The 14,838-nt window shown below is 49.1% G+C and overlaps 1 protein-coding gene across 1 annotated transcript; it reads left to right on the top strand.

Moving 5' to 3' along the window:
* Window positions 1-2,455: 2,455 nt before the first annotated feature.
* Window positions 2,456-14,594, top strand: LOC144602814 (zinc-binding protein A33-like). The gene is made up of 7 exons (XM_078415937.1): window positions 2,456-2,881; window positions 2,976-3,071; window positions 3,156-3,389; window positions 11,068-11,090; window positions 11,188-11,268; window positions 13,028-13,055; window positions 14,076-14,594. Exons 1-7 carry the CDS (start codon window positions 2,471-2,473, stop codon window positions 14,592-14,594), a joined length of 1,392 nt encoding a protein of 463 aa, XP_078272063.1. The 5' UTR covers window positions 2,456-2,470.
* The last annotated feature ends 244 nt before the right edge of the window (window positions 14,595-14,838 follow it).

Below are 14,838 nucleotides of genomic sequence, written 5' to 3'. Positions count from 1 at the left end.
GTGAAAATATAAAGATTGAAACAATCGTCCTTCCCGCGGGTTCAGCAGCGGCCGCGGGCGGCGGGTCCTGAACTGCCCCGAGTCCTAAAGTCCGCCGAGTAATTGTGTCTTGTGCAGGGGGCACCTGGAAATGGGCGTTAAGGAAACGTGCAATTAACAGAGGCGAACTAAAAATATGGAGGGGAGATTGAGGGGGTTGGAAGGCGGGGGGGGGGGGGGGGAGAATGCACAGAATGCGCGGCACAGGTCGCTGCTGATTATGTGAGAACGTTAAATTCATGGTTGAATCCCGCACCCGTGCGCTGCCCGGAGAGGATTTAACAGATTATTATACTCGTGACTTTTAACCGATCAGGAATGCAACGCGTAACTTTTGATCGAAACCTATAAAACTAGACCCATTATCAGTCAGGATGCCCAACGGGTGGAAACGAAAGACACAAAGTGCTGGATTAGCTCAGCAGGTCACGTCGTAACTCTGGAGAACACGGGTGGGTGAATAGACAAGAGGCGAAGGGTTTGGACACGAAACGTCGCCTATCCATGTTCCCCTGAACCGTGCCCACCTGCTCAATTGCACCTTATGTGTGTTTTCTTTGCAAATCAGCAGTTCCTCGTGTCACGGTGCCAACTGATGCAACTGTCTGAGATTCTGCTCTACGGTATATGTTGGGATTATGTATCCAGATTATTATCGCTTCTTCTTTTAAGGCCAGTCATCTTGATTCATACGCCCCAGTTCCTCTCAACTAACAAACATCAGAATGTTTTCACGTGTTGATACATCATTGCATTTGATCGATTACCGGGCCACGGAATAATTCGATACGAGGAGGGCTGATGAGATGACACAGGGAGCGAAGGTGGAGTGAAATAGATCGAGAGGAACATTGGGGCAGGTTGTAACACACGGAACTCTAGCTGAAGTTAGGTGACAGGCGAATGGTGGAACCTCAGTAGGTAACCGCTACACAGCAACATCCAACTCATACTTTTCTGATTCTGACACGTAATTGCACACGGAAATCAAACAGGTAACATGTTGGTAGCAGTCAAAGGAAACGGTTTATTTTCCCCTCACCACACAGCACTGGCCCGTTCATTCCACTTTCTACATCTTCACCGACAGTATCCCAGCCCGGCATTTCATCCCAGCATCTAATCATAATTGCATGTGTTCCGGTCCCATCCCATAGCCACCTATCCACGTGAAGACAATATTTCATCCCTATCATTCTATGTTATCCGACATTCCCGCGCACTAACTGGATAGTATCGGTAATTTACAGAGGCCAATTAAACCTACAAACCCGCACTTTATTTTCGGTTGTAAGGGGAAATCGGACAACCGGAGGAAACCCACGAGGCCAGCAAACTGTGCACAGACGGCACGCAGGGTCAGGATAGAACCCGGGTCTCTGGCGCTGTGAGGCAGCAGCTCTACCCAGTGTGCCTGCTCTCTGCCCTTCCCCTTTCTAAGAAACGCCGCTATTTCTCCCCCCCCCCCCCCCCCCCCCCCCCCCCCCCCCCCCCCCAGCAGATGCTGCTCGACCCGCTGCGTCTCTCCGGCAGTTTGTTTCTTCTGCTCTTCTTTCCCGCTCCAGACATAATCAGGCAGATTTAGTGTTTTGTGTAGGAAGGAACTGCAGATGCTGGTTTACACTGAAGATGGACACAAGATGCTGGAGTGAATCAGTGGGTCAGGCAGCATCTCTGGAAAAAAAAGAATAGGCGACGTTTCAGGTTAAGACCCTTCTTCAGAATGTGAGTCAGCGGAGAGGGATACTGGAGGTTTGAAAAAGGTACAAACGAAATACGAGCCGGCACCGATCACCAATGATCGCCAGAGCCCACAATGGTCCATTGTTGGCAGTGGAAGAGGCGATAACGAAGGAATACGAACAGTGAAACTATCAGGACCACTCAGAGGACGGAGGGACGGGCAGAGTGGGAGCGCAAGAGTTAATTGAAATTAGAAAAATCAATATTCATGCCGCTGGTTTGTAAGCTGCCCAAAGGCTGTTCCTCCAATTTTGCGTGAGGTCTCATTCAGACAGTGGAGGAGGCCCAGGACAGAAAGGGCAGTCCGGGAATGGGAAGGGGAGTTACAATGTTTGGCAAACGGGAGATCGCGGAGGCCAAGTTTCAATGTCTTGTCAACTGCTCCCTGTAGTGGAGTTCGCCTGGAGTTGCCACGACACCTTGTGCCCTCGCCCTGTCTGAAGAAAGGTCTCCACCCGTAAAACGTCACCCATTCCTTCTCTCCGGAGACGCTGCCTGTCCCGCTGATTTACTCCAGCTTTTTGTGTCCATCTCCGCCGGTTGAAACCAGCATCTGCAATTCCTTCCTGCACACTCCTCCCCTTTAGTGTTCGTTCCCCGACACTGCAGCGCGGCGATTGGACAATCGCGACATCTCAGGTGTTCAGCGCCTCCCCGAAAGTGGAATCCGGAAGTGGCGAGAATCAACATGGCCACCGAACGGCAGGTTGAGAGTTTACGCCAAGAACTAATTTGTCCCGTCTGCCTGGATATCTTCACCGACCCGGTTTCCCTGCAGTGCGGACACAACTTCTGCCGCTCCTGCATCACACAGAGTTGGGACAAGGACGGGAGAAACTCCTGCCCGGAATGCAGAGCGGAGTTTGCAGACCGCACCCTGATTGTGAATTGGGCCTTGTCAAACCTGGCTGAGAAAACTCACAAATTAAACCTGAATCCGAAAGAGAAGGAAAGTAAACTTCACTGCGAGAAACATCAGGAAGAACTGAAGCTGCTTTGTGAAACTGACAAGATATTGGTCTGTGTGATTTGTCGAGACGCGCGGGAACACAGAGAGCACCGCTGCATACCGGTAGAAGAAGCTGTTGAAAACTACAAGGTAAAAGCAAACATCTTATGATCACATTAATTCTACATCGTATTTCGCATATCCAACTGTTTAATTTTCCTTTTTTTTACAAACCCATTTTCAGGCTCAGATCAAATCTTCCCTGGAATCTCTCAAGAAAAAAAATTCAGAGATACAGGAAATGGAACAATTGCAGAAAATAAAGATTTCTGGAGTTCGGGTAAGGTCTCCTCCTGTGCTGTGTGATGCCGTGTAGATTTGTTCCCTTCAGGCAATATAATAATATCCCCGTTTCTCTAAACAGGAACAGTCTCGCAGTCTGCAGTCCCACATCACATCTGAATTCACTAAAATGCGACAGATTCTCGCTGAGGAAGAGCAGCGCTTACTTAATGATCTCAGGGAAGCAGAGGCGAAGAGTCTAGATATAATGGAGACAAATCTTCAAGCAATTCAAGAGAAGTTAAATTCCATGCAGGAGAAACTCACAAAGATGCAGGAACGGATGGATCAAAAAGACAGTGTGATATTACTCATGGTGAGAATTTCTTTTCAGTTTAGGCCAATCCAAGTGCACACAGAAAATGCACAACCTCTCGGGAATAAGCGGAGACCTTGACGCTAAATGTTTGATTGTTCCTCTGTTTTTCACGTTAAATATTACCTGTGTCGCTGTGTACGGGGTGTTAGAGGCAGTGCATTAATTAATGGGAACTAACATTCAGTTGCATACCTTGGCACTTATGCCAGATATACCATTTAAATCCTCTTTGTATAATCGGTGTTTGATAACTTTAGGTGTTTTGCTTGACCCATTGTATGAAATCCTTTGATAATGTAAAAAACCATTATCAATACATTCATTTTAGAGTTGCTAGTAAATATGTCCCGTGTGGTTCACCTTTCCTGTCTATTGAAATATTTTTGACATAGACAATAGAGGAGGCAGGAGGAGGCCATTCGGCCCTTCGAGCCAGCAACGCCATTCAATGTGATCATGGCTGATCATTCTCAATCAGTATCCCGTTCCTGCCTTCTCCCCATACCCCCTGACTCCGATATCCTTAAGAGCTCTATCCAGCTCTCTCTTGAATGCATTCAGAGAATTGTCCTCCACTGCCTTCTGAGGCGGAGAATTCCACAGATTCACAACTCTCTGACTGAAGAAGTTCTTCCTCAACTCAGTTCTAAATGGCCTACCCCTTATTCTTAAACTTGGCCCCTTGTTCTGGACTCCCCCAACATTGGGAACAGGTTTATAAGAAAATAACTGCAGATGCTGGTACAAATCGATTTATTCACAAAATGCTGGAGTAACTCAGCAGGTCAGGCAGCATCTCGGGAGAGAAGGAATGGGTGACGTTTCGGGTCGAGACCCTTCTTCAGACAAGGAACAGGTTTCCTGCCTCTAACGTGTCCAACCCCTTAATAATCTTATACGTTTCGATAATATCTCCTCTCATCCTTCTAAATTCCAGTGTATACAAGCCTAGTCGCTCCAGTCTTTCAACATATGATAGTCCCGCCATATGATAGTCCCACCATTCCGGGAATTAACCTAGTAAACCTACGCAACGTGCACTCAATTCTTGCCCTCAATAGCAAGAATATCCTTCCTCGAATTTGGAGACCAAAACTGCACACAGTACTCCAGGTGCGGTCTCACTAGGGCGCTGTCCAACTGCAGAAGGACCTCTTTGCTCCTATACTCAACTCCTCTTGTTATAAAGGCCAACATTCCATTGGCTTTCTTCACTGCCTGCTGTACCTGTATGTTTCCTTTCAGTGACTGATGCACTAGGACACCCAGATCTCGTTGAACGTCCCCTGTTCCTAACTTGACACCATTCAGATAATATTCTGCCTTCCTATTCTTACCACCAAAGTGGATAACCTCACACTTATCCATATTAAACTGCATCTGCCATGCATCCGCCCACTGACACAACCTGTCCAAGTCACCCTGCAACCTCATAGCATCTTCCTCACAGTTCACACTACCACCAGACATAATACATTTCCTTCCTCTTTCTCCTTATGGCGAATACATGGCGGCGCTGCCATAGCAGCTGCGGCTTACCTGCGGTCCATTTGTCTTTGTGTTTTTTGTTTTTTTTTTGTCTTAATTGTAGTTGTGATGTGGTGTTTTTGTGTTTGTGTACTATGTGTGTATGTGGGGGGAGGGGGGAACTGTAAAATTGTAAATAGGTGTCCCTTCCGAACAGAGACCCGACCTTTGTTTTCTGGGCCGTGTCTCCGTTCCTGCTGCGGCCTACCATCGGCCCAACTCCTGGAGCTGGCTGCCTCCAGGGCTCTGGTTCGCAGAGCCCGCGGATCGGACTTACCATCACCGGAGCCGGCCGTCCTCGGAGGCTGCGGGAGCGGCTGCGACTTGCCTGAGGCTCGGGCCGCGTGGATGCCGACATCGGGAGCACCGGCAGCGGCAGCGTGTTCGCTCGCTCCGGGATCGCGGGGCTTGGGTCGCGACATTTCACCGTCCGGCGCGGCCTAAAATATGCCGCGGGATTTTTCTCTGCTGGGCGGGGGCTTCAATGTCGGGAGCCACGACCGTCCCGACGTACAGCAACAGAGGCAGCGTGTTCGCCCGCCCCGGATCGGACTTATCATCGGCGGAGCCGGCCGTCTTCCGAGGCTGCGGGAGCGGCTGCGACTCGCCTTAGGCTCGGGCCGCTGCGGACCGTCCGGCGCGGCCTGCAACCACAACAATCTGACTGCGGGAGAGGACGGCAGGAGAAGGGAAAAGACATTGTGGCCTTCCATCACAGTGAGGAGAGGACTGGAGGAGACTCACTGTGATGGATGTTTCTTTGATGGATGTTTCTTTTTTTGTGTGTTTTTGGGGTTGTGTAATTTTAATGCCTATTTAATGCTTTTATTGTTGGACTGTGGGTGACTGAATTTCGTCCAATATTGGATGACAAAAAAGCTATCTTGAATCTCTTGAATCTTGAATCTTTGTCCTGTGTTCCCTCATCCCAACTGCAACGTTCCCGCGCTCTGTGCGTCAGAGGGTGTGATACTGCAGAATTCCCAACAGGTTGCAAGAATTAGTAGAAACATCTGCTGTTGGATTGTGTATGATCAGTGTAAATCAATTAAAATTTGGCTTTTATTGATTTCAGGAGGAAATTCGATCCGTTCATTTTAACGCGTCCGGCAACAGAACAGAAATAACTACTGTGAAAATATAAAGATTGAAACGATCACGGCGAGCGGCGGGTCCCGACTCCGGGCTTCCCCGGTCCACAAGTCCACTGACTCGCTTTGAAGGTTGAAAGCTGTCTGGCAAAAATAAAACCGGTAAAAGTGACCCTGTGGCGGTGCAAAAAAAAGAGTTGCGGATGATTTGGTAATTACTAAAGGAGGGGTGAGCTGAATGCCGAGATCGCGTGGCAGAAGGTTTGATAATTACGTGAAAATGTAGAATTCATTGTTGAGTCTTCTTGAAGCCGTGCGGTGCCCCGCGAAGGTGGAACAGGTTTCTATGTTCGCGAACGTCACTGCCCAGCAGCGCAACGCACGATGTTGATCGGGCACCAAAGAACTAAAGCACCCCTGAAACTGATTGGTTTGTTGGAACTTGCACACTTATCGGTTCCCTCGTAGAGAAACATGGAAAATAGGTGCAGGAGGAGGCCATTTAGCCCTTCGAGTCAGCACCGCCATTCATTGTGATCATTGCTGATCATCCACAATCAGTAACCCGTGTCTGCCTTCTCCCCATATCCCTTGAACCACTAGCCCCTAGAGATCTATCTAACTCTCTTTTAAGTGCATCCAGTTAATTGGCCTCTACTGCCTCTGTGGGAGAGAATTCCACAAATTCACAACTCTCTGGGTGAAAAGGTTTTTTCTCATCTCAGTTTTAAATGGCCTGCCGTTTATTCTTAGACTGTGTGAGGCCCCTGGTTCTGGACTCCCCCAACATTGGGAACATTTTTCCTGCATCTAGCTAGTCCAGTCCTTTTATGATTTTATACATTTCGATAACATCCCCTCTCATCTAAATTCCGGTGAAAACAAGCCCACTCTTTCCAATGTTTCCTCATCTGACAGTCCCGCCATCCCGGGGATTAACCTCGTGAACCTACACAGCACTGCCTCAATAGCAAGGCTGTCCTTCCTCAAATTGGTATGTATTGATTATTCATTAATAATCAGTGGCTTGACTAAGATATTTGCATTCGTCTTCAGTCAGAACTATCAGGTAATGCATCCTAGCCTCTCTCGCCTCAAGTTGCGAATTCAGTTCTTTGGTCCATGTTAGGGCCAAGTCTCAAGACGATTTTTTATCCCTTCAATTTTAAGACCAACCAATTTCAGGTAGCCTCGACATTCTCTCTGTTTCTCCCCTCACCCCTCTCCCCACCCAACCAAAGTCACACCAACTTCTCGTTTTCACCACAAACAGCTAACAATGGCTTGTTTCCTTTATCATCCGTATTTTTTTGCACATCTTTTATTCATTGTTCTTTATCTCTCCACATCCCTCGTTTCCCTTATCCCTAACCAGTCTGAAGAAGGGTCTCGACCCGAAACGTCACCCATTCCTTCTCTCCAGAGATGCCGGGAATGACTTGCTGAGTTACTCCAGCCAATTGGGTCTATCTTGGGTTTAAACCTGCATCTGTAGTTCCTTCCTCCACATCTGCATTGTTCATTCACATAAAGCCCAGCGGTATGAATATTGATTTTTGTAATTTCAAGTAACCCGTGCATTCCCTCTCTCTCCGTCCCTCCTCCTCCTTAGACGTCTTGCTAGTTTCACTCTTTGTAACCCTTCATTATCACCTCACCTGGAGTATTGTGTACTGTTTTGGTCTCCTAATCAGAGGAAAGTCATTCTGGCCTTAGAGGGAGTACAGAGAAGGTTCACCAGATTGATCCCTGGGATGCCAGGACTTTCATATGAAGATAGACTGGGCTTATATTCGCTGGAATTTAGAAGACTGAGGGGGGATCTTATTGAAACATATAAAATTCTTAAGGGGTTGGAGAGGCTAGATGCGGGAAGATTGTTCCCGATGTTGGGGAAGTCCAGAACCAGGGGTCACAGCTTAAGGATAAGGGGGTAGTCTTTAAGGACCGAGATGAGAAAACATTTCTTCACACAGAGAGTGGTGAGTCTGTGGAATTCTCTGCCGCAGAAGGTAGTTGAGGCCAGTTCATTGGCTGTATTTAAGAGGGAGTTAGATGTGGTCCTTATGGCTAAAGGGATCAGGGGGTATGGAGAGAAGGCAGGTACGGGTTACTGAGCTGGATGATCAGCCATGATCATATTGAATGGCGGTGCAGGCTCGAAGGGCCGAATGGCCTACTCCTGCACTTATTTTCTATGTTTATTCCACTGCCAACAATGGACCATTGTGGGCTCCAACTTTCTTGAGTCAACGGGGCCGGCTGTGATTTGCTCGACACCTCTAGTTTCCCACTCCACTGACTTTCATTCTGAAGAAGTCCCAGTCTAATTCCACTGGTGGGGCCAGTCCAGAACAAGGGAGACCCGGCCATACGTTAGAGCCTTAGGTACAGGATCAGATTGCTTAAGTACTTAGTTACAGCGTAGCAGCAGCTAGTATTAAATAACATTGATAACAGGCGTGAAGCCAGCGAGCTTTGTCATACAAAGGGCGTGGAAATCAGAACCGCTTTCACCGGAAGATGAAACCCTTTCCACCCTGTGAGGTCTACATTCCAGATCTGGTTTTCTGCTGTAACATCGCAGTGATCTTCAATGCCACCTCGCAACGCAATGTTCTTTCCAAATCCCCCAGTTTTATGACAGAAAATATTACATTGAGCCGTTCTCAATTCATATTTCACCATCGTTTGTATTTGTCCCCAGCCTTTCAGCGGTTCCTTAGATACTCAGCTCCCCTTGTTATTCGTGTTTCTGTCATAATCAGGCACGTTTTATATCTAATTAGATCCCCACCTTCGAGCAATTCGCTGAAAGTAGCCTGATCTCCCGGTTGCTATTCCCCATCCTATTCCCACACTAACCGTTCTGTCCTGGGACTTCTCCATTGTCAGAGTGTGGTTAAGCGCAAATTGGAGGAACGGCATCTCATATTTCGCTTGGGCAGCTTGCAACCCAGTGGTGTGAATATTGATTTCTCTAATTTCACGTAACTCCTGCATTCCCTCTCTCTCCATCCCTCCCCCACCCACCCAAGTCACACCAGCTTGCCGTTGTCACCGAACAAACAGTTATCAATGGTCTGTTTCCTTTATCATTGTTACTTTTTTTTGCACATCTTGCATTCATTTGTTGTATATCTCGCTTCATCATCCTCTATATCTCTCGTTTGCCTTTCCCGTGACTTTCAGTTTGAAGAAGGGTCTCGAACCGAAATGTGATCCATTCCTTCTCCCCGGAGATGCTGCCTGTCCCGCTGAGTTACTCCAGCATTTTCTACCTATCTTCGGTTTAAACCAGAATCTGCAGTTCTTTCCCGCACAGGGTATCAGCGAGTTCGGTATCTCGATAAATGCAAGGGGTCGTGGGATTTGTCAAAGGTCATTCGGGAATTTTTTTTAAAATGTGTCTGTCTGTCTGTCTGTCTATCTATCTATCTATCTCTAAAACTCAGATCTTGTGTGTATGTATCAATATATATATATATATGTATATATAGATATCAATATATATATATAGCTTTCTGAGATTTTGAAATTTGGTTGTGGACATGTGGACCTGCATCCAAGATGGTAAACCACAGCGCCACAATTTTAGCGCCACCGTTATCACCACTCTCATGGCGACTGTTTAAGATAAGCACACAAGTCGCAGCGGGCAGCTTCTTCTCCTCCTCCTTCAGCGACCGCTTCCACCGACGGCCCCATCGCGATTGCAGAAAAATAGCGGCCGCTCTCATCCTCCTTCTGACGCTCCGCCATCTTGTGCGCACCTCCCGCCGCGCCACCGGCCTCGAGTAGTCACAGCCCACAGCCGCTGCGCCGCCCGCCTCGAGTAGTCTCAGCCCCCGCCGCCCTATCCGTCTCCCACCTCTGCGGGTCTCAGCCGCCGCCCTATCCGTCTCCCAACTCTGCGGGTCTCAGCCGCCGCACTGTCCGCCTCGAATAGACCCGGCTCGGCCAGGCCACAGAATCGGCCGCACTCCGGAGCTCCCTCCTCCTCCCTCCACGCACGGATAGTGATAAGTGGCTTTCGCCGCCAACGGGTCCGCGGGGGGGAGTGGGCGTGGGGGCCTAGTGGGTGGAGGGGAGGGTGGGGTTAATAGGGGAGAGGAGAGAGTGTGGAAGGAGGGGGTGGGGGTCAGAGAGTAGGAGTGAGTGAGAAAGGGGGGTGCGGAAAGGGGAGTATGGAGAGTGGGGGTGGGGGAGTAGAGAGTGTGGGGGAGGTGGTGGAGGAGGAGAGAGTGGGGGTGGGGGGTGTGGAGCTGGGGAGGAGGGCAGGCAGGAGTGGGGAGGAGGGAAGAGTGGGGATGGGGGAGAGTGGCGGTGGGGATGGGGGAGACTGGCGGTGGGGATGGGGAGAGTAGCGGTGGGGAGGAGAAGGGGTGGGGGGAAGGGAGACAGTAGGGTTAGGGGCGGGGGAGAGGGTGGTGGCGGGGGGAAGAGAGAGTGGGAGTGTGGGGGAAGGTGTACAGTGGCGATGGGGAAGAGAGCGAGAGTGGCGGGAGGGGAGAGTGGGGGTGGGGAGAAAGGGGGGTGAAGAGAAAGGGGATGGGGGGAATGGGGGGAAGGGGGGGTTGTGGGGGAAAGGGGGAGCGGGATTGGAGGAAAGGGGGGTGGGGGGAAATGCGGTGGGGAAAGCGGGGGTTGGGCATAGGGGGGGTCAAGGGGAGGAGAGGGTGCTGCACCAATGCAGGAGAGGTTTGGACCCAACGGGTCCACTTGGTCGTGTATTATCTAAATCCTGTTTGTATAATCAGTGTTTGATAACTGGGTGTTTTGCGTGACCCATTGTATGAAATCCTTTGCTAATGTAAAAACCATTATCATTATTTTTGACATTATCCATTGAATTATTTTTGACAAAATACATTTTCTGCCTCTTTCATCTTTGCCCTGTGTTCCCTCATCCTATCTGCACCGTTCCCGCGCTCTGTGCGTCAGAAGGTGTGATACTGCAGAATTTCCAACAGGCTGCAAGATTTAGTAGAAAATCCTGCTGTTAGATTGTCTGTGGTCAGTGTAAATCAATTAAAATTTGTCTTTTATTGATTCAGGAGGAAATTCGTCGGAAGAGGAGGTGGGAAATGTTCTGTACTGAAACCATGCATGATTTTTTTTTTTAAATCAGAAAATCATTGTTGTTCATTCTGTAACCCAGCTGCTTATATTTACAGGATTAGTGACGAGGAATACACGTTGTCCGTAGAAGATGGGGCACCGGACGTTGCAAAATTCGATCGTCCCTTTTTACTGAAGTGAGTGTTGAGCGAATTGTCCTGTGGTAGTCCGCAAGGTAATGTTGATATAATTTATTTTTCTGGTGTAATAGAGATCGCTAGATGTTAGTTGGATACAAAAAGTGATATGAATTATGGACACTTTAATAAAAACATACAGCCACCTGAACAACTATTCAACAACAAACACCTCATCACTATGTACCTACGATAATATTATGCCTCTGATCACTATTCCAAGCAACTCTCTATCTTACTCGTTCAGCCCGTTGACTTCAACTCTGTTCATGGACATCCCCTGTTCCATGAATATTCCTAGCCGCTTCTCTTTTTATTTCCCCTCTCCCATGTAGATGGTTCTCCTTAATATACTTACTCCTAAACTCAGCGGAATCCATTCACGTCGGGGTAAAACTTACCCAGACTCGCAGGGCAGCAGAATCGAGCCCGTCTTGTGCTTTAATAAAAGCTCTATATTCGACACAACGTTACACCCTGGTTGTAACCGTTACTTGATCGCATATATTTCTGTCTCAGTCGCAGGAAACGGTCTATTTCTCTTGGTGATCATTCTTTGCAAGAAGTTGTGAACCTGTCTGGAATATCATGACAAGTGTTACCACCCCTCTGACAATGTATTAATGCACACCCCTCATTTCGATTGCAGGGGGGCCCAGTGGGTGGAGGGGAGGGTGGGGTTAATAGGGGAAAGGATAGAGTGTGGAAGGAGGGGGTGGGGTGTCAGAGAGTAGGAGTGAGTGAGAAAGGGTGGTGCGGAAAGGGGAGTATGGAGAGTGGGGGTGGGGGAGTAGAGAGTGTGGGGGAGGTGGTGGAGGAGGAGAGAGTGGGGGTGGGGGGAGTGGAGCTGGGGAGGAGGGCAGGCAGGAGTGGGGAGGAGGGAAGAGTGGGGATGGGGGAGAGTGGCCGTGGGGATGGGGGAGAGTGGCGGTGGGGATGGGGGAGAGTGGCGGTGGGGAGGAGAAGGGGTGGGGGGAAGGGAGACAGTAGGGGTGGGGGCGGGGGAGTGGGTGGTGGCGGGGGGAAGAGAGAGTGGGAGTGTGGGGGAAGGTGTACAGTGGCGATGGGGAAGAGAGCGAGAGTGGCGGGAGGGGAGAGTGGGGGTGGGGAGAAAGCGGGGTGAAGAGAAAGGGGATGGGGAATGGGGGGAAGGGGGGGTTGTGGGGGAAAGGGGGAGGGGGATTGGAGGAAAGGGGGGTGGGGGAAAGGCGGTGGGGGAAAGGGGGGGTTGGGGATAGGGGGGTCAAGGGGAGGAGAGGGTGCTGCACCAATGCAGGAGAGGTTTGGACCCAACGGGTCCACTTGGTCGTGTATCATCTAAATCCTGTTTGTATAATCAGTGTTTGATAACTGGGTGTTTTGCGTGACCCATTGTATGAAATCCTTTGCTAATGTAAAAACCATTATCATTATTTTTGACATTATCCATTGAATTATTTTTGACAAAATACATTTTCTGCCTCTTTCATCTTTGTCCTGTGTTCCCTCATCGTATCTGCACCGTTCCCGCGCTCTGTGCGTCAGAAGGTGTGATACTGCAGAATTTCCAACAGGCTGCAAGATTTAGTAGAAAATCCTGCTGTTAGATTGTCTGTGGTCAGTGTAAATCAATTAAAATTTGTCTTTTATTGATTCAGGAGGAAATTCGTCGGAAGAGGAGGTAGGAAATGTTCTGTACTGAAACCATGCATGATTTTTTTTTTTTTAAATCAGAAAATCATTGTTGTTCATTCTGTAACCCAGCTGCTTATATTTACAGGATTAGTGACGAGGAACACACGTTGTCTGTAGAAGATGGGGCACCGGACGTTGCAAAATTCGATCGTCCCTTTTTACTGAAGTGAGTGTTGAGCGAATTATCCTGCGGTAGTCCGCAAGGTAATGTTGATATAATTTATTTTTCTGGTGTAATAGAGATCGCTAGATGTTAGTTGGATACAAAAAGTGATATGAATAATGGACACTTTAATAAAAACATACAGCCACCTGAACATCTATTCAACAACAAACACCTCATCACTATGTACCTACGATAATATTATGCCTCTGATCACTATTCCAAGCAACTCTCTCTCTTACTCGTTCAGCCCGTTGACTTCAACTCTGTTCATGGACATCCCCTGTTCCATGAATATTCCTAGCCGCTTCTCTTTTTATTTCCCCTCTCCCATGTAGATGGTTCTCCTTAATATACTTACTCCTAAACTCAGCGGATCCATTCACGTCGGGGTAAAACTTACCCAGACTCGCAGGGCAGCAGAATCGAGCCGTTCTTGTGCTTTAATAAAAGCTCTATATTCGACACAACGTTACACCCTGGTTGTAACCGTTACTTGATCGCATATATTTCTCTCTCAGTCGCAGGAACACGGTCTATTTCTCTTGGTGATCATTCTTTGCAAGAAGCTGTGACCCTGTCTGGAATATCATGACAAGTGTTACCACCTCTCTGACAATGTATTAATGCACACCCCTCATTTCGATTGCAGCGTCTGTGCCCAATTTATCTCTGCCTCCTCCCCCCCTCTCAGGTTTATACATCAGCTTTTCTCCGTAGTCAGGAATTTACATTCCACATTGCAATCTCTCCTTCAATCAATCTCTGCCACAAAATGAATTAAACGGGTGGCATAAAAATGTTGTCCATCCAATATAGTTTGGTGCATCTCCGGGAAATGTGTTTGTTGTCCGCCCGCCTGTGCCTGAGGCCGAGCGGCCTCTCCCCCGGTCCCGGGGCCGCGCTGCCCGGGTCTCCCCCCGACCCCCGGGGACTCTCTGATTCTCTGCTTCTCCCCCCAGTCTCCGTCACCCTGCATGTGGAAACAGCGCATCCGCAGCTCGAGGTGTCTGAGGATCGGAAGAGGGTGAGATGGACCCGGACCCGGAGGAGTCTCCCTGACACCGGGAAGAGGTTTACAGGCAATAAGTGTGTGCTGGGATCGGAGGGATTCACATCGGGGAGACATTACTGGGAGGTGGAGATGGCGGGGAGTGAGGCCTGGTGTCTGGGAGTCGCCGCAGAGTCTGTGGAGAGGAAGAGACCGGTCACACTGACCCCGGAGACTGGAGTCTGGAGCATCTGGCAGCGGTTGATTGATGTGCTTCTTGCACTAATCTTCGCTCGATCCCGTCCCATCCCCGGGAGGGTGGGCGTTTATCTCAGTTACGAGTCCGGGAGAGTTTCATTTTACGACGCGAACACCAAGTCCCATCTCCGCACCTTCACTGGGAATAAATTCACGGAGAAACTGTATCCTTTCTTCGTGCCTTCTTGCGATGAAGACCACTGGCTGAGAATCTGCTCCGGTTCCGCTCCTGGTGTGTAAAAGGGTCGGGTCCCGGGACCGGCGTCAGGAGCGGGGCTCAGGTGCTGTGGGGCAGAAACCCGGTGGACAACAGGTCGGCGCTGAACGGCTCCCATTTAATTCCCAAATTCCGCGTCGTAAAAAAAACTCAATGAGCGCGGAAATAATACCAGGATGAATGTAAATGTGGGAAGAGAGAAATAAACCGCAACTCAAATCAGAGCTGTCGATCCGTTCATTTTAACGCGTTAACTGCGTCCGGCAA

Source organism: Rhinoraja longicauda, chromosome 19 (genome assembly GCF_053455715.1).
Source record: "Rhinoraja longicauda isolate Sanriku21f chromosome 19, sRhiLon1.1, whole genome shotgun sequence".
Taxonomy (NCBI): domain Eukaryota; kingdom Metazoa; phylum Chordata; class Chondrichthyes; order Rajiformes; family Arhynchobatidae; genus Rhinoraja; species Rhinoraja longicauda.
This window is presented reverse-complemented; position numbering and strand designations above follow the sequence as displayed.